At 61.2% G+C, this 23,062-nt stretch overlaps 4 protein-coding genes across 6 annotated transcripts; 1 reads left to right on the plus strand and 3 right to left on the minus strand.

Annotated features, from left to right (window-relative positions):
• Positions 1-3,412: 3,412 nt before the first annotated feature.
• Positions 3,413-5,953, minus strand: CD320 (CD320 molecule). 2 transcript variants are annotated; one of them, XM_040592949.1, is made up of 5 exons: positions 5,777-5,948; positions 5,306-5,515; positions 4,614-4,685; positions 4,151-4,298; positions 3,413-3,732 (listed from the first exon to the last, which is right to left on the minus strand). In XM_040592949.1, exons 1-5 carry the CDS (start codon positions 5,850-5,852, stop codon positions 3,699-3,701), a joined length of 540 nt encoding a protein of 179 aa, XP_040448883.1. In that variant the 5' UTR covers positions 5,853-5,948; the 3' UTR covers positions 3,413-3,698. The 2 variants fall into 2 exon arrangements, with proteins under 2 accessions (XP_040448883.1, XP_040448884.1); XM_040592950.1 differs by lacking the exon at positions 3,413-3,732 and adding an exon at positions 3,742-3,974 and having other exon boundaries at positions 5,777-5,953.
• Positions 5,954-6,772: 819 nt separating this feature from the next.
• On the minus strand, positions 6,773-7,816 carry NDUFA7 (NADH:ubiquinone oxidoreductase subunit A7). The gene is made up of 4 exons (XM_040591794.1): positions 7,715-7,816; positions 7,556-7,605; positions 7,315-7,464; positions 6,773-7,029 (listed from the first exon to the last, which is right to left on the minus strand). Exons 1-4 carry the CDS (start codon positions 7,763-7,765, stop codon positions 6,933-6,935), a joined length of 348 nt encoding a protein of 115 aa, XP_040447728.1. The 5' UTR covers positions 7,766-7,816; the 3' UTR covers positions 6,773-6,932.
• A 2-nt stretch (positions 7,817-7,818) lies between these two features.
• Positions 7,819-8,491, plus strand: RPS28 (ribosomal protein S28). The gene is made up of 3 exons (XM_040591795.1): positions 7,819-7,938; positions 8,018-8,065; positions 8,162-8,491. The coding sequence occupies exons 1-3, from the start codon at positions 7,900-7,902 to the stop codon at positions 8,282-8,284; spliced, it is 210 nt and encodes a 69-aa protein (XP_040447729.1). The 5' UTR covers positions 7,819-7,899; the 3' UTR covers positions 8,285-8,491.
• A 1,666-nt stretch (positions 8,492-10,157) lies between these two features.
• On the minus strand, positions 10,158-22,034 carry KANK3 (KN motif and ankyrin repeat domains 3). 2 transcript variants are annotated; one of them, XM_040591793.1, is made up of 11 exons: positions 21,933-22,034; positions 16,868-16,942; positions 14,869-16,566; positions 14,567-14,666; positions 14,241-14,438; positions 13,623-13,710; positions 13,130-13,349; positions 12,665-12,807; positions 12,145-12,345; positions 11,968-12,054; positions 10,158-11,668 (listed from the first exon to the last, which is right to left on the minus strand). In XM_040591793.1, exons 2-11 carry the CDS (start codon positions 16,902-16,904, stop codon positions 11,615-11,617), a joined length of 2,826 nt encoding a protein of 941 aa, XP_040447727.1. In that variant the 5' UTR covers positions 16,905-16,942; positions 21,933-22,034; the 3' UTR covers positions 10,158-11,614. The 2 variants fall into 2 exon arrangements, with proteins under 2 accessions (XP_040447727.1, XP_040447726.1); XM_040591792.1 differs by having other exon boundaries at positions 11,956-12,054.
• Positions 22,035-23,062: the final 1,028 nt, after the last annotated feature.

A 23,062-nucleotide genomic window follows, 5' to 3' on the forward strand; every position in this document is an offset into this window, starting at 1 on the left:
TAGCGTTTGTCACACGCTACCCTGTTCCCAAGGAGGGCATCCAGGACAGCAAGTTGAAAGGAGAGCGTGAACTTGCCTTGGTTTAACCCTGGAAGCCCTCCCTTGCCAGGCACGGAACGGTGCAGACACGCAGGATTTGTACCAGCTTTGTACCCCCACAGCAGATGCTGCTCTGGGCACCGGTCCTTCATTAAGCACACAAGCGCTAATGCAGCTGCCCCTGACCTGTCAGCTGTCACAGCCTAGAGGAGGGAAATGGCTGTGACCCCCCAGCTCGTCCCTCAAACCCCCCAGCACAGATTTGCAGGGAAGAGGTGAAGGAACAGTCTCACCCTCCGCGCGGTGCCCGAGCGGGTCCCGGCGTGACCGGCTGCTCCCGTACCGGTGCCTGGTGCCACCGGCTCCCCACACCGGCTCCAGTGCCCCACAGCAGGGGCAGGAACATGGAGCAGGGCTCCAGAGGTGCAAGCATCCAGCAGAAGCCCCCCTTGAACTACTGGAATTGAAGAGGAGGCAATAACCCTGGGGATTCACAAGTAAAAGGGGAACCAAGGTTAAACACACCCATCTTTGATGTCTCACCCTGGAACACAACCCCACCTGAGCACCTAAAACATCCCGTTGATTTCCATGAACTGATCTAATTAACTACAGAGACCCGGAGCACAAAGCTGCTCCGAGGCTGAAAAGCAGCTCAGGCTCCGCTACAATTGAAGCCTCTGAGCCTGGGGATTAGGAAAACAAAAACGCTTCTGGCACCAGACAGAGGAAGGGAAATTGCTGTCACAAACATGGCCCCGAGTTTTGGCACAAGATCCATAAAAATGTCTTTCTTGCAACCCTGAGACATCCAGCTTGGGGGATCCATAAAGCAAAACCCACAGGACCTTGCAGCGGGAAGAGGCTGCCAGCGCCCAGTTTGCCCAGCAGCTTTGCTCCCATCACACAGCACAAGGGCTCTGCCCTGTGCGACAGGACGGCCTGTCTGGGCTCAGCTTGAGCTCAGAGGATGATGTGGGACAGACTGGCAAGAGGTGACCTCCACCACATGGCCCCGACAGCACAGGGACCCTGTCTAGGGCTGAGCTGGGATTTCTGAGGCACCCTGCTGCTCCAATGGGTGCCCCGCTCCATCCACTTGCTCTAATAAAGAAAAACAAGCTCACACAGCCTGAAGTTTTTCACCTTGTCCTTGACGAAGCTTTCCACCCATCATCTATTCCGCAGGAGCACCCCGGTGCCAGCTGTTCCTCCCATCTCCACCCCCTCCATTCACTCTGCTCCCCAGATTTCACTTTTTCTATCACAGCCGAGGGGTGCTGGAGTCACTCCAGCCCCAGGCAGGCACAGCAGAACCCACCTTCCCTACCGCCAGCCCACCCACCGTGAGTCCTCTTTCCCAGGACGTGACAATCTGAAGGTGGTGCGGTCCCCAGCTTCCAAACTACAGAATTCAAGCAAATGCACAAATCCAAGAAAAACAAATAAATACATAAAAAATAATCGAGAGACTCCTTCGTTTCAAGTTCTTTATTCTCCCGTGGTGTTCACCAACGGCTTCCTCCAATTGTCCCTACGGAAAGAGGAGCAAGGTTGCGTGCAGCCTCTCGCAAATGACCTCTCGGTACTAAAACTAGCAGCACCAGAATAACTCGGGACTCCACACCATAACATACAGGTTTTCCCGTGGGATACAGCAGCGCACACGCACTACCCAGGAGTGGAAGGCTCCTGCTCTAAGGCTGATGACCGGTGTCTGCTTGGCAAGTTCTCCCCTTCAAGGCACAGAGATCAGCAGCCAAGGCAGCAGTTTTCCAGCTTTTTTGTCCAGCTTTTGTGCACTTAGTGAACACTCGTGCAAGAAGTACGTGGTCAGCACTGGAGGCACTTGTCAGCAATCTTCTGAAGTGTATACAGCACTGCGCAGTTTAGAAAGCACTACCCATGCCACAATGCACAGACAGCATTTCATCCAAGACATGAGTTATTTCAAGCTGCCAAAAAAAAAAACCACACCACCCAAACAAAAAAAAAAAAAAAAAAAAAAAAGATAAGGCTGAACAGTCAAAAACTCATAGAAACACAGAAGGGTTTGGGTTGGAAAGGACCTTTAAAAATCGAGCTCCAGCCCCTCTGCTGTGGGCAGGGACACCTTCCACCAGCCCAGGTTGCTCCAACCTGGCCTTGAACACTTCCAGGGACGGGGCATCCAAGCTGCTCCGGGCATCCTCACGGTAAAACATTTCTTCCTTATGTCCAATCTAAATATACGCTCTTTCAGTTTATAACTGTTGCCACTCATCCTGTTGCTATAGGGCTTGGTAAAAAGCCTCTCTCCATCTCTCTTACAAGCCGCCTTTATATATCAAAAAGGCTCAGCGAGGTCTCCCCAGAGCCTTCTCTTCTCCAAGAAGATCAGGATCTTCTCCAGGGATCACCCTGACCAAGAGGCAGGACCTTGCACTTGACCTTATTAAACTTCATGGAGTTCCCATGGCATCCCCTCCCTCAGGGGGATCAACTGGTCACTCAGACCTCGTGTTACCCACAGACTTGCTAGGGGCACACTCAATCCCACTCCACACACCACTGGGGAAGATATTAGTAGCACTGGTCCCAGTACGGACCCTTGAAGGACACCGCTCATGTCGCAACAGTTTTAAGGAAGGCACCACTAACAGCGTTAAGAGAAGCAACATGGAATTGTTTAGGTTGGAAAAGACCTTTAAGATCATCAAGTCCAACCGTTAACCCAGCACTGCCAAGCCACCATTGAACCATGTCCCCCAAGGGCTGTGTCTCTACATATTTTAAATACCTCCAGGGATGGTGACTCCACCACCCCCCTGGGCAGCCTGTTCCAATGCTTAGTAACCCTTTTGGCGAAGAATTTTTTCCTACTAACCCATATAAATTCCCCCGGTGCAATCTGAGGCCCTTTCCTCTTGTTCTGTCGCTTGTTACCTGGGAGAAGAGACCAGCCCCCACCTCGCTACAGCCCCTTGTCAGGGGGTTGCAGAGAGCAAGGAGGTCTCTGCTCACCCTCCTTTTCTCCAGGCTGAACATCCCAGAGCAGTTTAGGAGTTCAGCACTGGGATAGAAAGTGCCGTTCTGCAGAGGATGGAGACCTTCTGCAGAGGATGGAGACCTTCTGCAGAGGATGGAGATGCTGGTGGGAGGCAGCGTGCTGAGCAGCTGGCTCGGAGCAGCGGTGCTAAGCCAGAGCAGGCAGGATGCTTTTCAGCACATGGGACTGAGCGGCACTAAAACACCAGCGCAAACATGGAGTATGTGTCCATGTGGAGTCACTGAGCTCCTGCTGAAATGGATAAGGAAGTCCCTATTCCCTGACAAAATCCAGGGGGGAGAACGGAGCAGGTGAAAAAAAGTCTCTTGGCTGGAAGTGGGAGGAAACAATCGCACCTGCCATTTCATGGAGAATAAAAGCTTTGCATCCAAGGCCACACTGGTGATAATCAGCATTAACAGCCTTTGGAGGCAAGAACAAGGAAGAAATTTCTGCCACCTTTCTGAGAGATGACTTCCCAGCACCGGGGAAGGTCAGAGCCCAAGCAGTCCCACAATCTAAGACCAGTTTCCAAGGGGAGTATCCTCTTGCTATTCCAGTGTAACGACCCAGACTTGAGAGCTTATGTCCAATTCAGTCAGCTTCTGTGGTGAGCAGGAGGGAGACCAGGCTAACCCCATCTTCCCACCTCGTCGTAAGGATCCCTGCCACAAGAACAGAAAAATCCCCAGTTATTGTCAACCCTTTGGCCAGAAACCTGGTTCGACTTCTGTTTGTGCAAAGTAGGGGAAAACCACCCATGCCGGATCATCAGTATCTCGCGAGTGCTCAGCATCCTCGGCAGCAGAGGAGGGACGGGGACCAGCACATCGCTTTCGGAAGAAGCCAGCACCTTCTCAGATGAGGCTGTGCAACTATCCCTGCAGTTCAGCAAGAGCACTCGTGCCTGATGGCGAGGAAGGAAGGTAAGGCAGGATGAAACCCCAAGCATGTGGGTGACCAGCAACAGGAACAGCTGGGAAAAGCTACGCTCAGAGGGGAAAGTTCTAGAAGCTGGAAACACAGGGCAAGGAGGCATTTCTCCCTCACGCCCAGAGAGCAGAGGGGATGCAAGAAACTTACCCTTGGGGAAATGAGCCTGTCTGGCTCTTGTCAGGCACCAGCTGTTCCCTGGATGTTTTTTCAAGCCTGAAGACGTCAGGTCTGGTTTTTGCTTTGGAGAAGCCCCAGACAGCGATAGAACCCGCAGCGACCAGGATGCTGAGGAGCACTAGAGGAGAGCGCACATGCAGAGAACCACTCACTGCACCCACTCAGCACCGCTGGCCAACAGCCTGGGACCAGCAGCTTCCCTCGAGCTTAAGAGATGGAGGGAAGGGAAGCGTTAGTGCCAGACCACAGGGAATAACAGCCTTTCCAAGGACACAGTGCCCTCGAGTCGGATAAACAACTACGCTACGGTGTAAGGCCTCCCTTAGCCCCCCTGCCCAAACGAAAGCAGCTCCTGAGACAGGTCTAGAATTAATTCCATCGGGATACTCGGTTTAGATCCCAAGCCCACGGTGCAGCGCTCGGTCTCCCATACCTGCAACAACCAAGATCCACAGGCAGCCTTGGCTCCTGGCTGGCACAGAGTCCCCCGGCGCAGCTGAAGCCTCTGTGAGGAAAAAATGTGAAATCCATCGAGCTTCCAGCTCGCCTCACCATCGGCATCCACCGATCCCAACCTGGCTGAGCTCCCAGTTTCAGGAGGGCCAACAGCCGTTTTCAGGTTTTCAGTGTAAGCAACCTTATCTCCCCTTGGCACCATTAGCCCACATCAAAGGAAAAACTGGAAAACGCCTAAGAGGGAAGGCTGGGAAGTTTTCCAGCTGTAGCTGCAGCATCCCAACCTGTCCTCGTGGCATCAGGATACCCCAACTGCGGCCAAAGCAATGGGGTCCCTGCAGCACCCCCAGGACTGTCTTTACCGGGGGGGTCCGTGGAAGGGCAGCGGGCACAGATGGCCCCCAGGACCATCTGTGCCCGTAGGGACCCGGAGTGTCCCCCCGCCTCGGGGCAGCTCAGGGGGGAGAGGCGCTTCCCAGGGGCGTCCCGGGGTGTTCGGGCGCCCCCGAAGCGGCATCGCCCCGTCCGTGCCTCCCCACCCAGGGCAAGCGGTGGGCTCAGGGGGCTACAGCCGACGGCGCTGAAGGGCTTCGGTCCGGCTCACACGCCCCCCCCGCCGCCCCGAGCACAACCGGTGCTCCCGCAGCGCCCCCTGCCCCAGCCCCGCACCTGCACTGCCGGTGGGCGGCACGGCCGAGCCCCACGGGGGTGTCGCTCGGGCGCCCTCAGGGCTCGGTTCCGCCGAGGTGGCCGTCGCGCAGTCCCACTCGTCGCCCTCATCCTCGCAGTCGGGGTGCCCGTCGCACAGCCAGTCCCGGGGGAAGCACCGGTCGCCGGGCGCGCACTGGAAGCGGTCCGGGGGGCAGGCGGGCGGCGATGCTGCGGGGGCCGCCAGGCGCTCAGGGGGCGCGGGGCAGCCACGGGACCCCCCGCCCCGGCCGCTGCCCGCCGAGATCCCCCCGCCCCCCCGGACCCCCCCGTCCCGGCCGCTGCCCGCCGAGATCCCCTCCCCCCCCGCCCGCTGGATCCCGCGCGCAGGGCGTACGAGTGCACCAGCCAATAAGAGCGAAGGGCACGCGCGCGGGGAGCCAATAGGCACACAGTGCGGCCGCAGGCACGCCCCCTGGAGGCCCCGCTCACCGTTCCCCGGCGGCGGCGGCAGCACCAGCACCGGCAGAGGCAGCACCAGCGGCAGCACCAGCGCCCTCCACGCCATCCCGCGAGCCCGCGGCCACCGCCCCTACCGCCCGTATAAAGCCGGCCGCGCGTGGCAGGGCGCGTGCGTGGGCTAGCACCGCCACCAAGGGGGCGGCCGGCAAGGCGGGGCGCAGGCCCGTGCCCTTGAAGAGGCCCCGCCCCCCCCCGCGCCCGCTGTAGCGGGGCCCTGCCCTGCCTGCGGGGCCTCGGCGGGGCCCTGCCCTGCTGCCTGTGGGCCACCAGGTGCCTCACCGCCTCCCTCGGCTCCATGGGAAGGCAGGCGCGCCCCCCAGGCAGCCAGGGCCCTGAGCCAGCCTACCCTGCTCGTCCCCAGCTCGCTTCAGCCTCGGCTGCCTTGGAGCCCAGCTCCACCTGCGCTCCTCCCTGCTTCTGTTTTTAAGGGCTTTTTAAACTTTCTCCTTGAGGCAGTGAGCTGAAAATGCTGCTGGCAGGCAGATGACTGGGCAAAGGCCTGGTGTAAACGCACTGGCACTCCTCCGGTGCCCAACAGCTCCAGGGAACACGCACAGAATCCAGCAGTTCGCTGAAAAACAACCAGCGTAGCTCACTGCAACTGCCAGGTCATCACAGAGGGAGCCCAGGTGACCTGTTGTCATTGAGACTGGGCTACAGCGCTCAGCATCTGCAGCAGCACGGCTTGTTAAGGATATCAGGCAATTGCAGAAAGAGTGCCGCAGGCTACTTAATTCGTGCCTCATCACAAGATTGGAGTGTCAGGTCCTTTATGGCTAGGGTGTTTCACACAGCTCTGTCCTGAAGTGGTATCTTGGCTGTAGCTTACAAATCTACCAAGCCTAAGCTCAAATACACGTACTATGTTGCTGTCCCTTCAAGAAAACCTTATACCCAGAGATTACCAATATTAGAGTAGCAATCTGGATAATTTAAATAGAACAGACAAAAGGGGTGGGAAGGGAATAACCACAGCTTTAAATATATTTATTATTCATGCATTATCAGCACTAGGCCAAGTTCCACACAGCATCACTGTAGCAAAATCCACCACAGGTATTCCTATTAGAGTGCTGCTTCATAACGAACTGCGACCTGCACATCCAGCCTCATCACGCTTTATTTCTCACAAATAGGGCTGGTCTTTTGAAATTTCCCACCTCTTAAGCGCTGGTCCTGGCGTCACTGGTTTTTTCTCAGCTGCTGACACTGCAGAGCCTGAACTGGGATAGAGGAAGGAAAAGAGAGAAGAGCCTTTAGTAACACTACGAAAGCCTGATTTAATCAGGAGCATAGGTTTTGTTAGAGCTAGAGCACTTTGTTAAGTCAGCTTCCAGCCACCTCGCTAATTCCAGCAAAGACTTAGCCCAGCATTCTTTGATGACCTGGGAAACCCAATACTTATTATTGCAAGACTTTTGCACTTCTAGCATAAATCGGACAAGGCTCGCAGCAGCTCAGCCCCAACAGCAGCAGCAGCGCTGCGGGACCCACTGGGCCGGACCCACCTGCCAGCCTGCGCCCCCGCAGCAAGGGTCTTCTGCGCCGCCACGACCACGATGGGCGGCAGAGACTCTCGGCGTCCGTCCCGGCTGCAGTAATAGTTACCGGCGAACTTGTGGCTGGGGCCCACCGGGAGCCGAGGCGGCGGCTGGGTTCTAGACAGAGAACGGTTCCAGAGCGTCAGCGGCGGCCGGCGAGCCTCAGCGCTCAGGCCGAAACGCGCGGCCCGGCCCGCCCCGCCGGCACCTCTTGGAGATCTCCGTGTAGCGCAGCGGCAGCTTGGCCTGCAGGTTCCGCTGCAAGGCAAGGCGACAGCGTCTCAGGCGGCGCCGGGCACCGCTCCCCCCGCGGGCCACTGCCCGACTGCGCGGGGCATCACAGAGCGGCGCCCGAGGCCCCCCTTACCCCCGCCAAGAAATTGCGGAAGCGCTGGATGAGGCGAGTGGCGGTCGCCATCTTAGCCGCTGTGAAGGACAGGGGTGCCGCGGGGGGTGCCGGGAGCGCGCGGGGCACGCTGGGTCTCGCGAGACTTGGCGCTATATAAGGCAGCTCGGGGCGGAGCTACCCCCTTCCCGAGCCGCGGAGCCGCCATGGACACGAGCCGCGTGCAGCCCATCAAGCTGGCCAGGGTAGGGCGCTGGGGGCCGCTGGGGGCGGGGGGGGTCGCGGACCGGGGGCGTGCGCTCACCCTCTGCTTCCTCCTTGCAGGTCACCAAGGTACTGGGCCGGACCGGCTCGCAGGGGCAGTGCACGCAGGTGAGTGGGCCTGGGCCTCGGCCTAGCTGGGTCTGGGTCTGGGCCCGGGCGGGGAGTGGCGCCACTGGGCCGGCCTGACGCCGTCTTGGCCCGCAGGTGCGTGTGGAGTTCATGGACGACACGAGCCGCTCCATCATCCGCAATGTGAAGGGACCGGTGCGCGAGGGTGACGTCCTCACCCTGCTGGAGTCAGAACGCGAGGCCCGGCGGCTGCGCTGAGCCCCCCTCGGGGCCGCCTCCCACCCCGCGGCCCCCCTGGCCACTGTCACCTTAGCCTGGGCGGCCTCCGCTGCTTTCCTGCGGGTGATGGAGCCTTACAGCATCTGCTTGGAGTCACCTGCAGACACCTGCTAGGCTGGATGCGGGTCGTGGATGGAGAGGAGCGTGGTGGTAGTGGTGTTCCTGCAATAAAGAGCTTTTTTGGTAGCCCCTTGCCCAGGACTCTCTTATTGAATATGCAAGCACTCTATTTATGCACCTACCTCCAGTTGTTGCGTTCAGCAGAGGCCCAAAAGCTCATTGCTGGGGTTATACATGATGCCTTACAGTGTAATCTTGCTGTGCTCTTGCATTTTTATAAACTTGTTACAACGAAAATAACTTTTCATTACAGCAACCTTAATCCTGACTTCTCCGGTAAGCATTTTACTGTATGTAACTGGTAACGAGTCACTGCCAAACTTACTGGACTTAGGTGGATTTTAATTGCAAATTGAAAGTCAAGCTTTGTACCAGCTTGCAAAGCAACAGCCTGCTGCTTCTGTCTTTCTGTCTTCAGTAAGCTATTCTATAAATGCTACTATAAATACACTTGCTGGCTGTCTTTCTTGGCAGTCACCCACAGTGAGCGCGTGTTTCTCTCTCCTTACAGGATTTTGTAAATCAATTTCACTTATTTTCTTATTCAGCTTTCCCTTCCACCACACAATTAGCTAGAAAGATTTATTGGTTTTGGCTACTTCATAAAGTAAAAGTGAAGCTGAAAGGATTAGGAATAAGCCTGGAAACTGTCACAGTTCAAGGGCTGATTTTTAAGTGCTGGTATTTTCCCTCTGGTAATAGAACGATACTGGTTTGTGGTGTGTTTGAACAGAGTGGGGTGTGTAGCTCCTGATCCTGCGGTCTTGATGGCAGTGTTCTTCATTCTTCAGTGTCCTGAACTTGCTTAAGCCCCTTCAGTGGCAGGTAGGATTGAGGGTTTGAGTATCCTAAAGCTGAGGAGAGCACTTCTGGAACAGATGTTTGGATCACTGAACTTAGGTGGATAGTGAGGATTGCTGTTAGGGCTGGTGTTGAAAGAGCATTTGTGGTTTTTCCTTTCCCCCTCCTGTAGGTCTTAGGTCATGGGTGGCCTGAGGTGGATTTTGTGCTCTGGAGAAAGCCCTTGTCAGTATGTGCTTGTGTTCCTGCTTGATCTAGTTCTTTGGTGGTGGTTCTATTTCAGAGCATTGGGTGAATTTGAACTCCCCTGATTCATGTGGCCCAGCAGAGCTCTGGGGAATGAGTGCAAGAAGTCCTGCTTGGAATTTACTTCTCAGGTTGCCGTGTGTTCCCTGCACAGCTTTAGCAATTACCAAAGAGCTCTGGTAGCTGCCAGGCCTTACCGTGCTGCGTGACCAAGACAGGAGTGTTGGTGAGTTGGTGGCCAGACAGAAGCAAACTTGCAGCAGGGGTGGCTCAGAGCAGCTGTAGCCCTTTGCAGACATCCCTGTGGGGTCAACGTGGCCGTTGGCTGTGTGAGGAGGGAGGTGATGTTCCATCCCCACTCTCTGATGATTGCCCTTTAATAATGTAGCTTAATATCAGAGTATCTTAATACCAGGGTGAACCAAGGGTAGTGAAGAGCTACACTTGGTCCCAGTATCCCGTTTGGTCCTGTCAACTGAAACAGTGGGTACCTGACTGGGATAACTCAACTGGAAGAACACCAGAGCGATGGATGTAGCCTTTTCATAAACTTGCAGGGAGTTAACTGAGGTGTGGGGACACCTGCTCAGGGTGGGGGCTGTGCTGGGCTGTTGCTCTGCTGAAGCTGTTCTGGGGGTTTTATCTGTAGCCAGAAAAAGAGGCAGGAGACTGGTGATGGTCACTGTAATATTTCAAAATAATTTTACTTTAAATTTTATTTATATCTTAAAAATAAACATCAGTATTAAAATATCAGTAAACCTGTGAGACCAAAGCAGTGAGTATGGCATACATAAGGAGTAGCATACTAGAGTGGCTGTGAGCATTGTGTATTAACTTCAGTGCAAAGCTGAAACGGGCACGCTGTGAGGACGGCGGCATTTGCCCAGAACAAGTTTCTTGGGAGTGTTTCCTGGCTTAGTATGGCTCGGGCCAGGCCTCGGTGAGGCAAGAATGGATAGTGGGGAAAACTGGGCCAAGGAGCAGCAGTGGGGGCTGTGACACACTTCGACCTCTGTGAAGGAATCAGAGCTGAGCTGGCTTCACGTGCAAAAGCCTCTTTCCTCCGGGGGTCCCTAATCCTTACCTTGTCCCCACCCTGCCTGGCACACACACACTTGCACAGATGCACACATGTCCTCTGACATACACATCCACCTCCACAGGCCCTGGGCTCTCTGAGCTCTTCCTATCTTTTTTTTTTTCTTTCCTTTTTTTTCCTGGAGCTATCCTTAGCTGCTCCTCTGCCCTCTGGAAAGGAAAGGTGGGCAGAGGGACTCAGCTGTGGGCTCTGATTGCCTTTGCAAAAAAACTTTTGCATTGCCAAAAAACCTGGCTATGAGACTGTTTGTTTGTTTGACATGGGAGATGCTCAGGAGGCAGCTGCTCTCCCAGCTCCCCGTGTTGGGTATTGGCTGGCCAGTCTCAGTCCCTAAATGCGTTCTTGGCTCCAGCCCCCGGTACCCAGAAGTCTTGCTCCCATTGAGCTAGTCAAGTCACCGAGTGATTTCACGTTGAACTCCATCTTTTTGACCAAGAAATACAATTTTTTTTTGCTTTGTGTGCATGTGCTAGAAAGAACTCAAGATTTCAGCAAGGAAAGGAAATGCCAGAAAAGAAGGGCAAGCATTTCAGTCTGGAAGCGCTCCCAGCCTGCATCTGAGGCAGCATCTAACCAGGGAGTTTGTGTCCCTTCTCCCATCACTGCACAGGACTCTCCTGCTGAGCACCGTCCAGGAGCTGACCCTCTCCCTCCTGCAGCCCTGCTCGCTGTCACCAGCTCCACTGCCTTCCCGCAGCTGCTGCCCGGTGCTGGCTAAGAGCAGAAACCAGGTGCTGTTTCTGCTGGGTTTGTTTTTCTTGCGGTGGGGAGCAGAGGGGATGGGGCTGGCTTCCACGTGCTGTGTTTCTCACACTGAGGTCACTTGATGGAATGAGGTGGGCCACTTCCAGCAGTGGAGACGGGCGAGTGAGGCCCAGGGACGGTGCCTGCTCCATTAACAGGAGGATTAAAGCATCTGCAGCTGCGGAGAGTGATTTGGCACACAAAGGAGTAGCAGGTGAGGGGACATAAATTACTGCCCAGTGCTGCTGGTGGCTGGCTGGCATGCAGCTGGTCCCTGGCTGGATCCCAAGGTCGCTCTAATTTGGTTTCTTTGGGCTCCCAGGGCTCTTCGTGGTTGTCGGTGATGTCCCCTGCCACAGAGAGAGCACAGTCATGAAATGTCACCAGAGACCCCTTCAGCGACTCCTGCTCAGGGCCGGCCAGGCTGGTTCCCTGCCGCTGAGGACACACCGAGCGCGTGGCACCGGGGACGCTCTGCTCTCGCCCCTGCAGCCCCTTCCTGGGGAGCATTGTCTGTGTCCCAGCCCTGACCCTCCTATGGGGCCACCTGTCCACCATGCAGCTGAGCCGGTGGCGTGGTGCCACCCCAGTGGCCCTTGTTGGGGACAAGGCAGGTGGCCGGAGCCACGGTACTCACGGGCAGCTGCACCTTTGTGCCGTTGAGGTGGGCGTAGAGGAGCACAGCGATGTTGCTGTGCCCAGCCTCCAGCGCTATGGCAACGGCGTTGTTACCATCCTGAAAAAGGAAGGGAGAGCGCTGGGAAGAGGTTTGGGGACAGGACATGGGGTGGGCAGCCATGCCCCGGCCCCAGCAGTGGAGGCTTACGCTGTCCACGACGGAGATGTCACAGGTGGGCTGAGCCAGCAGCAGCTTCACTGTCTCTACCCGGCCGTGCTCGCAGGCGCACATCAGCGCGGTCGAGCCCTCCTCGTCCTGCAGGTTCACGTCCGCTCCGCAGGCGAGCAGGGCTTCCACCATCTCCTGCCGGCCGTGGCTGACAGCCAGCATCAGCGCTGTCTGGCCAGCCTGCAAGGCAAGGGACACTGCCAAGCTGCTCCTGCCCTGGCTGTGCCACCCCCTCTTCCCACTGCCCCGGGGAGGGACCGCCGCTGTCCGCAGTGCCCACAGGGTCTCTGAGCACTCCCCGACTGGAGATGAGCCGTGGATGAGACCCGAGAGCACTGAGGCCAGGCAGAAGTTGCCCCTAATGTGATGCCCTCCCCATGTACTGCCCCCTCAAGGTTTTGAAACCACAGTCCTGCCCTTGGAGCCAAGCATGGCCCTGGCCGTTGCTTGGGGGTGGGGGGAAAGGGTCAGGATGAGGTGGCCCCCAGCCTGCACCAACCTGGCTGGCCTTGGCGTTGACGTTGCCCATGCTGAAAAGCCTCCTGACCACGTTCATGTCGTCCTCCTGCTCGACGGCCGCCAGCGCTGCCAGCATGAGAGCGGTGTAGCCGGCTTTGTTCTGGTGGTCCACGTTACAGACCCCTGCGGGGATGGGCAGAGCCAAGGGGCTCAGGGTGCTGTGGGGCCAGTGGGAGGCACAGACTGAGTGACGCGTCTGGCTCCCACCCTGCACCACGGGCACAGACCTGCTGGTAGGTTTCACCCACCACCCCACCCCCTGCCCCCATTCAATCTGGGCTGGCGTGGCTGCCCACTCCCCCCTACCTGTGCACAGACACAGCCCAGGGGAGACCCCCCCACCCTGCTGCTGGCACCTGCTCCCTATGCTTGGCATGGCCAGGATGGGATTCAGGCATGGAGCAGGATGGTGGCAGAGGGACATTTCTGGAGCGGTGGCACTGACCTGTGTCCAGCAGCAGCCGCACAATGTGGAAGTTGGAGTGGGAGACGCTGTAGTGCAGGGCCGTGTTGCCGTTGCCGTCTGCCAGGTTCACCACATGGGCCAGGAGAGCTGGCGAGACCTCGGCAAAGGCCAGGAGGTGGTTGGCGACCGTGTCGGGGGTGGACACCTTCTGGCTGGACAGACGGAACCACTCCTGCAGGACCAGGCTGCTGCTGGCGAGCTGGGGGGGGGGCGAGCGGCGCTGAGCCAGGACCACAGCAACGCCCGCCCCCCAGCCTCTGCGTGACCTCCGGCACCCACCCCCCTGCTCCAGAGGGGACCGGGTGAAGGCAGGACCCTGAAACCCCGAAATCACGCTGGGATGGCCTGAGTCCACATGGGTTTTGGGGTCCCTGGAGCAAAGGGGCTGTGTTGTGGGGGAAGGTGCAGAACTGGGCTTTGCTGACCCGTATTTGAGGGGGGCAAGCCCTCCCACCCACAGCACCCCACTTACCACCTCTTTGCTCTTGGTGGCACTGGGGTGGCCCAGGTGGGTCTTGACGATGAGGCATGCCTCCCGCATCCTGGGGCTCAGCTCAAACCTGGCGAGAGCACGAGGGTGGCTGGGGGGGGGGGGCGCGGGGGGCTGCATCGTCCCACCTAACCCACACAGGCAAGGGGTCTCCCCATGTCCCCCCGCGGAGGTTTAGCTCCGCTCCCCAATGCCCGTGAGCCTCCGTGAGCTCCCCGGGGTGCAACATCCAGCCCAGCAGCCGCACCCCCTGCTGAACCGAGCCTTACACGGGTGTGCTCAGGCCCCGTTTACCCATTTTTAGGCCATTTTTTTTTCCTTTTATTGAAAAGTGCCATAAAGAGCTGTTGGTATTTTTTTGTCCCCTTCCAAACTATCTTCTCCAGCAAAGAGGCATCGGGGGCCTCAGGATCATCCTTTCCTTAGCAGAGCCAAGAATCTGGAAGGACTTTTTCCTGCCAAATGGTTTCTGCAGGAGCCCAGGGTGTTTTTCCCAGCGGCTGCTCTGAACCAGGGCAGACACCCCGAGTCGGCAGGGCCGGTGCCAGCCCGCGGCTCCCAGCTGCACAGGGCGACGGAGCCTTTCCCCTTGGCACTTACTTTTCCTTCACCACCGGGGTCTCCGGCAGGGTCCCACCAGCCCCCTCATGCTCCTGGCCTGGCTTGTGCTCGCCTTCCCCAACCTCCTCATCCGAGGTGTCCATGTCCCCAATCTCCTCGCTGTCAGAGCTGTCAGCTGAAGCCTTCTCAGAGGAGCTGTCTCCTTCCTCCTCCTCCTCGCTGGACGTGCTCTCGTACCTGCACAGAGGGAGGATGCTCAGCAGCAACACAGCACCTGGCTGGTCCCTTCCAGGTCCCCCCACTGCAGCTGCCCCCAGCCCAGGATGGGGATGCTGGGGAGGGGGCAGGAGACCCTCAGCACATACTCCCCGTTCAGCACGCCCACAAACTGCAGGCTCTTCTTGCTGCCCTCGGCCTCGCTCCGGGGGGGACCGTCCCGCTTCTTCATGATGGACTTCAGGGCTCCTGGGGGCAGAGAGATAGGCGTTAGGGACCAGGCACCCCAAACCCCAGGGCAGGCATGGGAGGGCCGTGGGCAGAGCCGAGGCAGCTGCTGTGACACAGGTAGCGTTGGCCCTGCAGACGCTGTCCCCAACAGGGTCCCCCTCTACCTTCCCACGGGAATATCCCAACCCAGATCTTGGTGTCAACCCCGGCGCCAACTCACCAGCCGCAGGGCTTGGTCCAGCTCCGCCATCCCGCACCAGGGACGGGTCCTGGCTGCTGTGCGTCGTCTCTGGCGTGGCTGCCCTGGGGTCCGGGCACTGGCACATACCCCCCATGGCTCCTGCACCCTGTGCCGAGGGGCTGCTTGAGGCATCACCTGCCCTGGGCTCCAGCTCCTCGCCCACCGGGACGGCACTGCCCACGTCAGTCTGGCTGCCCTTGTCTTCGCGCTGCGCAGCTGAATCAGGTCCGACCGCCACATCCCGCCCATCGGGGCGGCAGCCCACCCCGATGCAGCTGGTCGGTGGGCAGCACTCCACACCCGCCTCTGCCGTCTCTGGGGGGTCACCGGCCGCCCGGCTCTGTGTCGCCACTGCCGCTTCCACCAGCGCCTCGGCCACCTGCGGCTTGGCTGTCACCTCCTTGTCCAGCCGCCCGCGGGGCCGGCGGGCGCACACCTCCAGCCGCAGCTCCTCCAGCTCCCGCGTGGCCTCCCGCAGGTGCCCCTCCATCAGGGCGATCACCTCCTTCTGGTGCCCCACCGTCTGCTGCAGCAGCTCCAGCTCCCGCTCCACCTCGCTGGCCAGCCCCAGCGAGGACTCCAGCACCCAGACGCCCACGTCCCTGCGCTCCCTCACCCCACCGTCCGGCACGTCACCGCGGTAGTAGAAGACTGCATCGGTCATGGCCCGGTCCTCGCCCACCGCCACGGAGCGGCACGGCCTCTCGGCAGCCCTGGGGCTCCTGCCCGGCCAAGCCCTGCTGCCCCGCTCCGGCACGGCCAGCTTCTCCGTCAGCTTCCTCAGCTCCGCGATCTTGCTCGCTCGCCCCTTCGCTGGCTCTGCTTCGCTCTCTGGCCCCCCTTGGGGTGGCTCCTCGCCCCCTGCCACCGCCTCAGAGCCAGGGGGGTGGCAAAAAGCCTCGCCGGGCTCCACTGACAGCTTCTCCAGCAGCTTTGCCTTCTCCTTCTTCAGCTCTGAGATCTGCATCTCCAGGAGGGGGATGGTTTTCACCTGCTCCTCCAGGTCCCGCAGCTGCTGCAGGGCTGCTGCCATCTGCTCCCGCACGTGCTGCAGCGGAGCAGCACTGAGCCCCGCCGCCGGCGTGCTGTGCCCCGAGCTGGCAGGGCTCGCCCGTCCCCAGCCGCCCTGGCCCTCGGCACCCACCGGCACCCAGGGGGACAGCTGACTGAGGGTGCCCAGCGGGCCACCGCGGGAGGGACCACCAACATCCTGCAAATGGCCCTGCTCCTGCTCCAGCCTCCGGCTTGTTTCCAGCAAGGTCTTCTCCACCCGCGGGTTTCGCACGAGGTACTTGCGGGTGGGAGGTCGCAGCAGCCGCACTGGCGGTGGTGGCGAGACGGGGTGGGAGGTTGGCTTGTTCGGGGGCTCCGGGGGTGCCCGGCGGTGCGGGGACAGCAGCAGCGCGACTCTGCCCTCCTCGCTGGCCGTGGAGGCCAGGGACTCGGTGGAGGTCCAGTCACTGGCCTGGCTGCTGGGGCTGCGCAGGGCGCTGGGCGGCTGCCGGGACCCTTTCACCCTGCGAGGCAGCGGCACTTTCTTCAGCGTTTGGCCGCTTTCGATGTCATCAACGTATTTCAGGAAATCCAGGTCCAGGAGGAAACCGTAGGGGGTTTCCACCGAATATGAGCTCTTCTCCCCGTCATCCTGGTCCCGGTACAAGAAGGGGCCCCCGAGATCTGCAAAAGGAGCAGGGGCGGTTAGGCAGGGACCTGGTGGATTCAGGTGGGCTTTTCCATGGGGTCATACCGGGATTGGCAGCCTCCAGCCCCCTCCCCACCGTGGTGCTGCTGGCAGCGGGCCCAGCAGATGGCCCGTCCCCAGCACCCTCGGTGCCGCTGGATGTCACAGGGCACCCACACTGTGCCAGGCTCGGTCCTGGGGTGAGAAAACCCACTGGGACAGGACGGGAACAGCTCAGCCCTGCCACTCCCGTCATGTTCCTTCCACTGTCCCTTGTGACAACCCCGGTCCCTTTACCTGGGAGGTTCTGGTTCAGGGGTGCAGGCTGAGCCATCTTCTCCCTGGGATGCTGCTGTCCAGAAAACCATCAACCTGCAACAAAACCAGGGCCACGTCCAGCAAAACCCTGCAACCCGAGGGCTGGTGACCCCCACACTGCCACTAACCACCTCCCCCCAGCTGGGGAGCACCCTGCGGCCACCCCCTGCCATGTGCTGGCCCCCCTCGCCTCCCTCCAGCCCTGGTGCCACGAGGCTGGAGCTTTTGTTTGTACATTTAAGGAATGAAGGTTTCGCAGCCAGCGCTGGGACGGCTGCGGCGGCTGCGCTGCCAGCTCTGAGGGTGCAGAGTCATGAGTCAGAGCTCAGCCACACCAGGGGAGCAGGCTGGAAAAATAATAAAAAAAAAAAAATTTTTTTTTTTTAAAAAAAAGGAGGCTGCAGCCTTTACGGATGTAGTTCTCAGCAGAGGAGTTTGCCTGGGATAAAGGGAATCGCTGCTTTTGCAAAGCTACGTGACTGCAGGCCACTGCCAGCACCTGGGCGCTGGGTGCGATGTCCATCCTCACCCCCCAGGCTGAGGACCGGTGACCCCCAGGAGGGACCTGGCTGCTTTTCCCTGTCGATAATGTGGGATAAGGCAAGACAGGAGGCAGGGGGGAATGGAAGTGAGAGCCTGGTTTTCCCAAGAGCCCGGCACAGGCACGCTGGAGGAGAGCCAGCAGGATGCAGCTGTGGTCCAGGGGTGAGCTCACGGCCTGGGGTGCCACCAGCATCTGGGTGCCAGGGCCCAGGTGGGAACACTCTTAGTGGGAGTGAGATGGGGGCAAACAACACCCCAGGAGCACACAGTGTCACCCACCAGATCCCCGCACAACCGGGACGCGGTGGCTCTGCCTGCGGGGCACAGGTGGCCATGGGGCTGTGCAGCTGTCAGCGGGCAAAGCATTTGGCACCAGGCTATTTTCGGAATAAAGCAGGGGAGGAGGCATGCCACAGAGGAAAGGCAGCTCAGGCACAGCCCTACGGAAAGCTGAGGCTCAGCACTGCCCAGAGAAGGGCGCAGGATCTGGCCTTGGCTGTGGAGAAACACCCGCATCCATCCCCAAATCCTCTGCCCGTGACAACCAGAGGGTCCAGACTTTGCTAGCAGAGATGCTGTGGTCATCCCTGTCGCATGGCCCAGCTGGGAGACGATGTGCCAGCCCCTGGCTCACACCCTCTGCCCATGACGATGCCGCCTGCCGCTCCCCAGCCCCAGCTGATCTGATGAGCCCACGGCTCGCCCTGACCATGCCAGAAGCTGAAGGAGCAGCCATGGCACGGGCAGCGCCAGGCCAGGCTCAGGTTGGACACCCAGGTGACAGGGCAGCCCCCCCCGGCCCCCGCCAGCCCTGCCAACCCACCTGCAGCCAACGCACATCCCAGCTTACACCTCCCCTGGGATCATCCCAGCTTCAAGACGGGATCCCTTCCACCTCCCGTGGGAACATCCCAGCTCCATGCTGGTACCCCACCATTCTGTGCCCCCAGCTTCATGCCTGAAAGGGTCTGCACGTCCCCCACCTCTGCTAATCCCTCCCATCCCGGGAAGCAGCCGGCTTCCTCCTCTGCAGGCCCTCGCTGCAGGTAATTAAACAGTGCCTGGGCCAGGACAAACTTCCCACCCGGCTCTGCGCACGCTGTAAATCAAACGGGAGGAAGAGGGAGAGCAACGGGAGCCAGAGCCAGCGGGAGCGTTTCCTCGGGGGAAGCAGCCGGCAGCTCCCTTCCGCCGCCGGCCGGGTATTGTCCTGCACCAGGAAAAGCTGCCTCTGCCAGGACCCCTGCCCAGGGGTCTCCTGCACTGTCCTGCTTGCGGCAAAGGTGCCCTTTCTGCCAGCATTGCCCCACTGTCCCCTCCGCTGACCCAGGGTCACACTGCTTGTCCCCTCCGCTGACCCAGGGACACACTGCCTGTCCCCTCTGCCACCTCACTCTACCCCTTCAGCCAATGCCAGCAGCTGCTGTCACCTGCGTGGCTGCGCTGCCCTGGAGGAGACCCCCCGCAGCTCCCCAGTGGCTCTCAACCCTCGTTGCTTTTGGGGCCAAAAGGATGGGCTAGATCCAGGGCAGGAGCTTCTGCCTTCGCCCAACAAAGGGCAGGCCAGGCGATGGGACCTGTGGGCTCCCAACCACGTGCAAATGGCCCCGCGGACCCCACGATGTCTGAACCCTGATGGGGTCCCCCTGATGTGCAAACCCCCCTGGGGGCTCCGCCATGCACAGACCTCCTGGGAACCCCGTGATGCCGGCTCCCCCTGACATGCAAACTGCCCCTGGGTGTCGAGGTGAGGGGCAGGCTGGATTTGAGCTGGCTAGGACAGCAACCGAGGCAGATGGCCCTGGTGCGCAGCAGCAGTGAGAGGGTTAAGTCCCTGCACCCGCAGCCCAGGCACCAGCAGCACAAAGCCAGCCTTGTCCCCGGCTGGCCACCACCATCACTGCGGCACTGGTTCAAAGAGAAGCCGCTCCACCTGGGCTGACATCCCGACAGGGAAGAACGTGCCGGCCACTTCGGTGCCAAAGGCCGATTTTCAACAGTTTCGGCCGCTCCCTGGACACCCGGGCTTGGTGCTGCTGGGGTTGGGCACAGGGACCCCCCGGTGCCACAGGCAGGGCACCCCACATGATCCCATCTTCCTTAGGAAGACGTGAAAGCACTGCTTCTAGCCCTGGTGTTTCCGCAGAAAAGCGGGATGGTACAAAGCAAAATGCCGCTCAGGAGCTTGGCAGTGAGAGGAGGAGGAGGATGCGCAGGGACCCAACTGTCCCCGCAGAGGCAGGGCTGTGCTTTGTGGGGGACTTGCACCTCTGTCTCCCCCTCCTGCGGTCACACCAGGAAGCTTGGGGCCAAAACTGGAGCTGCTCCACTCACATACGATAAAAAGCCACATTAGGGCAGTTGGCACACAGGGCAGTTGGCATGCCTGGTCCCCATGCTCCAGCCCCTGGGACCCCAGCCTCGTGGTCCATCGGGTGACCTCCCTGTGGGTCCCCAAGTCCCTGGGTTGGCAGAGGACAGGCCCAGGGGAGCTATTTTTAAAGCTCCAGACTCCTCTGGGCCCTTTCCCTTACCAGGGGGATGAGTGGGGCAGCCCCCACCCCGACTTGGCCACGTGCTGGTGTGCAGCCCAAGACGTTCCACCCGCACGGCCAGGGCCGGACACGGGGAGGGCTCTCCCCAGCTCTGCTCCCCAGCCAAAATACTGAGGTCATGAGGAATGTGAGAAGAACAGAGTCCAGAGCAGCCCTGGCCAGCGTGACTTGATTTATCTCGGCCAGGCACGCTTCCCTCGAAGCTGTGCGCAGGCGATAAGCCCCGAAGTTCCAGGCTGAGGCTGTTCTAAAGTTAAAGGGAAACCACTGCGCAAGCACAGGGCTTCCTCCATGGGAATTCCTGCCAGGATTTGGGCCCCTCGCACGGTGCCAGCTATCACGCGCGCCCACCACCTGCAGCATCACCCGCAGGGTGGCTGCAGAGACAGGTAGCCAGAGCTCCAGAGCTCATCACGCCTTCCCTGCCACCTGTCCCATCCCCATCCCTTGCCCCGGGGCCGTAAGGGACACCCTGTGCTCTGTGCCACCCACTGTCCCAGCGCCCGCTCGCCCAGGCCACCTTGGCTACGCTGTCCAGGCTGGGGCTGCTCCCAGAGGAGCCGCGTCTCATGTCGTGGGGTGCAGCAGCACCCACACAGAGAGGGAAAGGGAAACGCTTCGATCTTCTCACCAGGCTAATTTCAGGGTTGTCGTCATTGTGGGCCCAGTTGGTCGGGAGGCTGCGGGGCTCTGCACCCGCTCCAGCGCCTCGGGGACCTCCCTGAGCTCACACAACACCTGGACAACAGGCGCACGGTCCGTATGCAGGCATCCTGACACAGGTACCAGCTCGATGTGCCCTGTCACACCTACAGCTCTATAGGGCTCCGCTAGAAAACATCCACTACCTGTCCCGTGCCCTCGCCACAGCCGCCCACCGGCACCTCCCCGACTGCCGCGGGGCTGGTAACAACACCCAGGGTGGGACATGAGCGCGGGTGGCCCTGCTGCGAGGGGGTTCGAGGGGGTGAAACGGTTACATTTACATCCCGCACTGTTGGGGTACAGGCACAGCCCCACGGCAGGTTGGGCCCATGTAGGGAGCACCCTGAACCCTGCAGCACCCCACGTGCCCTACAGCATCCCGAGGGATGCTGCAGCAGCCTAGGGTGACCTGCTACACCCCCAGCCCTGCGGGTTCCTAGCACCCCAGGGTGCCCTGCCACACCCCCACCCCTGTAGGTCCCCAGCACCCCGGGGTACCCCCCAGCACCCCCAGCCCTGTGGGTGCCCTGTGCCTTCGGGTGCTCCAAAACACCCCGACCCCAACAGGTCCTCAGCACCCCGGGGACCCCGTCAGCATCCCCAGCTCTGCGGGGTCCCCAGCACCCCGGGGTGCCCCCAGCACCCCCAGCCCTGCGGGGTCCCCAGCACCCCGGGGTGCCCCCCAGCACCCCCAGCCCTGTGGGTGCCCTGTGCCCTCGGGTGCTCCAAAGCACCCCGACCCCAGCAGGTCCTCAGCACCCCGGGGACCCCGTCAGCATCCCCATCCCCTCAGGGAAGCCCCCAGCACCCCAGGGTGCCCGCAGCACCCTGCACGCTCCCCCAGCCCAGGAGACCCCCGGGGACCCCCCGGCAGCCGGTGTGGGCGGCCCGGCCGCCCCGACGGCCCGGAGCCACCGGTAGCGGCAGCGGCACCTCCCGGGCGCGGGCGGCAGCCCCGTTCCCGCTCCAGCTCCCGCTTCGCTGCCGGCGCCTGCCGGGCGGAGGCCCCCGGGAGGGGGATGCCGGGGCCGCCCCACGGTCCCGCCGCGGCCGCGGGGGCTCCGGAGCGGCCCCTCGGCGGGCCCCGGGCGGCGGCGGCTCCGGGGGGCCCTGCGGGGGCGCCGCCACCGGGACGAGCCCCCGCCCCGCCGTCGCCGCCGCTCCCGGAGCCGCCGCCGCCAGCCGGAGCCCGCCGCCCCGTCCCGGCCCCGCCGCCCCGTCCCGGCCCCGCCGCCCCTCACCTCGCCCGCCGGGCGTCTGGGCTGCAGCCGGGCCCCGCGCGGGGCCGCCGTCCCGGGCCCGGCCGCTCTGGGCTGCACCGCGGCGCCGGGCAGCGCTGCCCGCCGCAGCCCCGGGCCGAGGGCGGGCTGGCGGCGGGGCCGGGCGGGAGCGCGGCCGGGGCGGGGCGGCGGCGGGCGGGGATCGCCCCCAGCCCCGGGACGGGCACCGCCCCCCCCCGTGGCACGGAGGTCCCCCCGCCCCTGCACCACCCCCTCCCGAGCGGGCTGTCCCCCCGCCCAGTCACCTGGGGGCAGGGGGGGTCCCGGTGGGCCCGTGAAGGGGGAATTCCTCTGCCCTGGTCACCCCGGGGGTCCTCGGTCACTGTTACACTGGGGAAGGGGTGTCCTCTGCCCCAGTCAGCCCAGGAAGGGAGGAGTCCTCTGCCCCAGTTACCCCGGCGATGGGCAGGGGCTCCAGTCACTGTTACACTGGGGAAGGGGTGTCCCCTGTCCCAGTCACCCCAGGAAGGGAGGAGTCCTCTGCCCCAGTTACCCCAGCGATGGGGGATTCCCCTGCCCTGGTCACCCCGGGGGGTCTGCAGTCACTGTTTCACTAGGGAAGGGGTGTCCCCTGCCCCAGTCCCCCCAGTGATGGGGCATCCCCCGCCCTGGTCACCCCTGGGGATGGGGTCCCCTCTATTTCAGTGTCCCTGGCGCTGGGGACGCTCCTACCCTGCCCACCTCCGGGAGGGCCACCCCAGAGAACGGGGTGTCCCCTGCCCATGTCACCCAGACGCTGGGGTGTCCCCTGCCCTGAGCTCAACGTGCTGCTGGCCAGGGGCCCATGGGTGGCTGGGGTCCAGCCCCCTGCCCCCCTGCCCTGCCGCCCCCCCCCCCCCCCCAGCCCGCCTGGCCATGGTGGCCTTGCGCCCCATCCCACCGCTGGCCGGGGGCCCCGTGCCGCGCGCCCTGGCTGGGTTTTTGGCTGGGTTTTTGGCTGGGTTTTTGGCAGCGCTCCCCTGTCCCAGCAGCGGGCTCTTTGCCTCCTGCTCCTGCCAACTTTCCTCCCCGCCTGCTTCACGCGCCGGCCGCTCAGCCACCGAGGTCTAGGCCATCCCCCATCCCGCAGGGACCCCTGGCCACTTTCACAC

The sequence above is a fragment of the Falco naumanni genome, chromosome 4, assembly GCF_017639655.2.
Source record: "Falco naumanni isolate bFalNau1 chromosome 4, bFalNau1.pat, whole genome shotgun sequence".
Lineage (NCBI taxonomy): Eukaryota > Metazoa > Chordata > Aves > Falconiformes > Falconidae > Falco > Falco naumanni.

Excerpts from the sequence above, each read along its gene's own strand:
- CD320 (XM_040592949.1), bottom strand. The coding sequence starts at position 5,852 with ATGGCGTGGAGGGCGCTGGTGCTGCCGCTGGTGCTGCCTCTGCCGGTG. Across the intron at positions 5,516-5,776 it reads GCCGCCGCCGCCGGGGAACG|CATCGCCGCCCGCCTGCCCC; the intron begins GTGAGCGGGGCC and ends CGGCCCCCGCAG. Across the intron at positions 3,733-4,150 it reads ACAGGCTCATTTCCCCAAGG|GGATCCTTACGACGAGGTGG; the intron begins GTAAGTTTCTTG and ends TTCTTGTGGCAG.
- NDUFA7 (XM_040591794.1), bottom strand. The coding sequence starts at position 7,765 with ATGGCGACCGCCACTCGCCTCATCCAGCGCTTCCGCAATTTCTTGGCG. Across the intron at positions 7,606-7,714 it reads TCCGCAATTTCTTGGCGGGG|CGGAACCTGCAGGCCAAGCT; the intron begins GTAAGGGGGGCC and ends CTTGCCTTGCAG. Across the intron at positions 7,030-7,314 it reads GCGGGGGCGCAGGCTGGCAG|TTCAGGCTCTGCAGTGTCAG; the intron begins GTGGGTCCGGCC and ends CCTCTATCCCAG.
- RPS28 (XM_040591795.1), top strand. The coding sequence starts at position 7,900 with ATGGACACGAGCCGCGTGCAGCCCATCAAGCTGGCCAGG. Across the intron at positions 7,939-8,017 it reads AGCCCATCAAGCTGGCCAGG|GTCACCAAGGTACTGGGCCG; the intron begins GTAGGGCGCTGG and ends TCCTCCTTGCAG. Across the intron at positions 8,066-8,161 it reads CGCAGGGGCAGTGCACGCAG|GTGCGTGTGGAGTTCATGGA; the intron begins GTGAGTGGGCCT and ends CTTGGCCCGCAG.
- KANK3 (XM_040591792.1), bottom strand. The coding sequence starts at position 16,904 with ATGGCTCAGCCTGCACCCCTGAACCAGAACCTCCCAG. Across the intron at positions 14,667-14,868 it reads TGGACCAAGCCCTGCGGCTG|GAGCCCTGAAGTCCATCATG; the intron begins GTGAGTTGGCGC and ends CTCTGCCCCCAG. Across the intron at positions 14,439-14,566 it reads GTGGGCGTGCTGAACGGGGA|GTACGAGAGCACGTCCAGCG; the intron begins GTATGTGCTGAG and ends CCCTCTGTGCAG.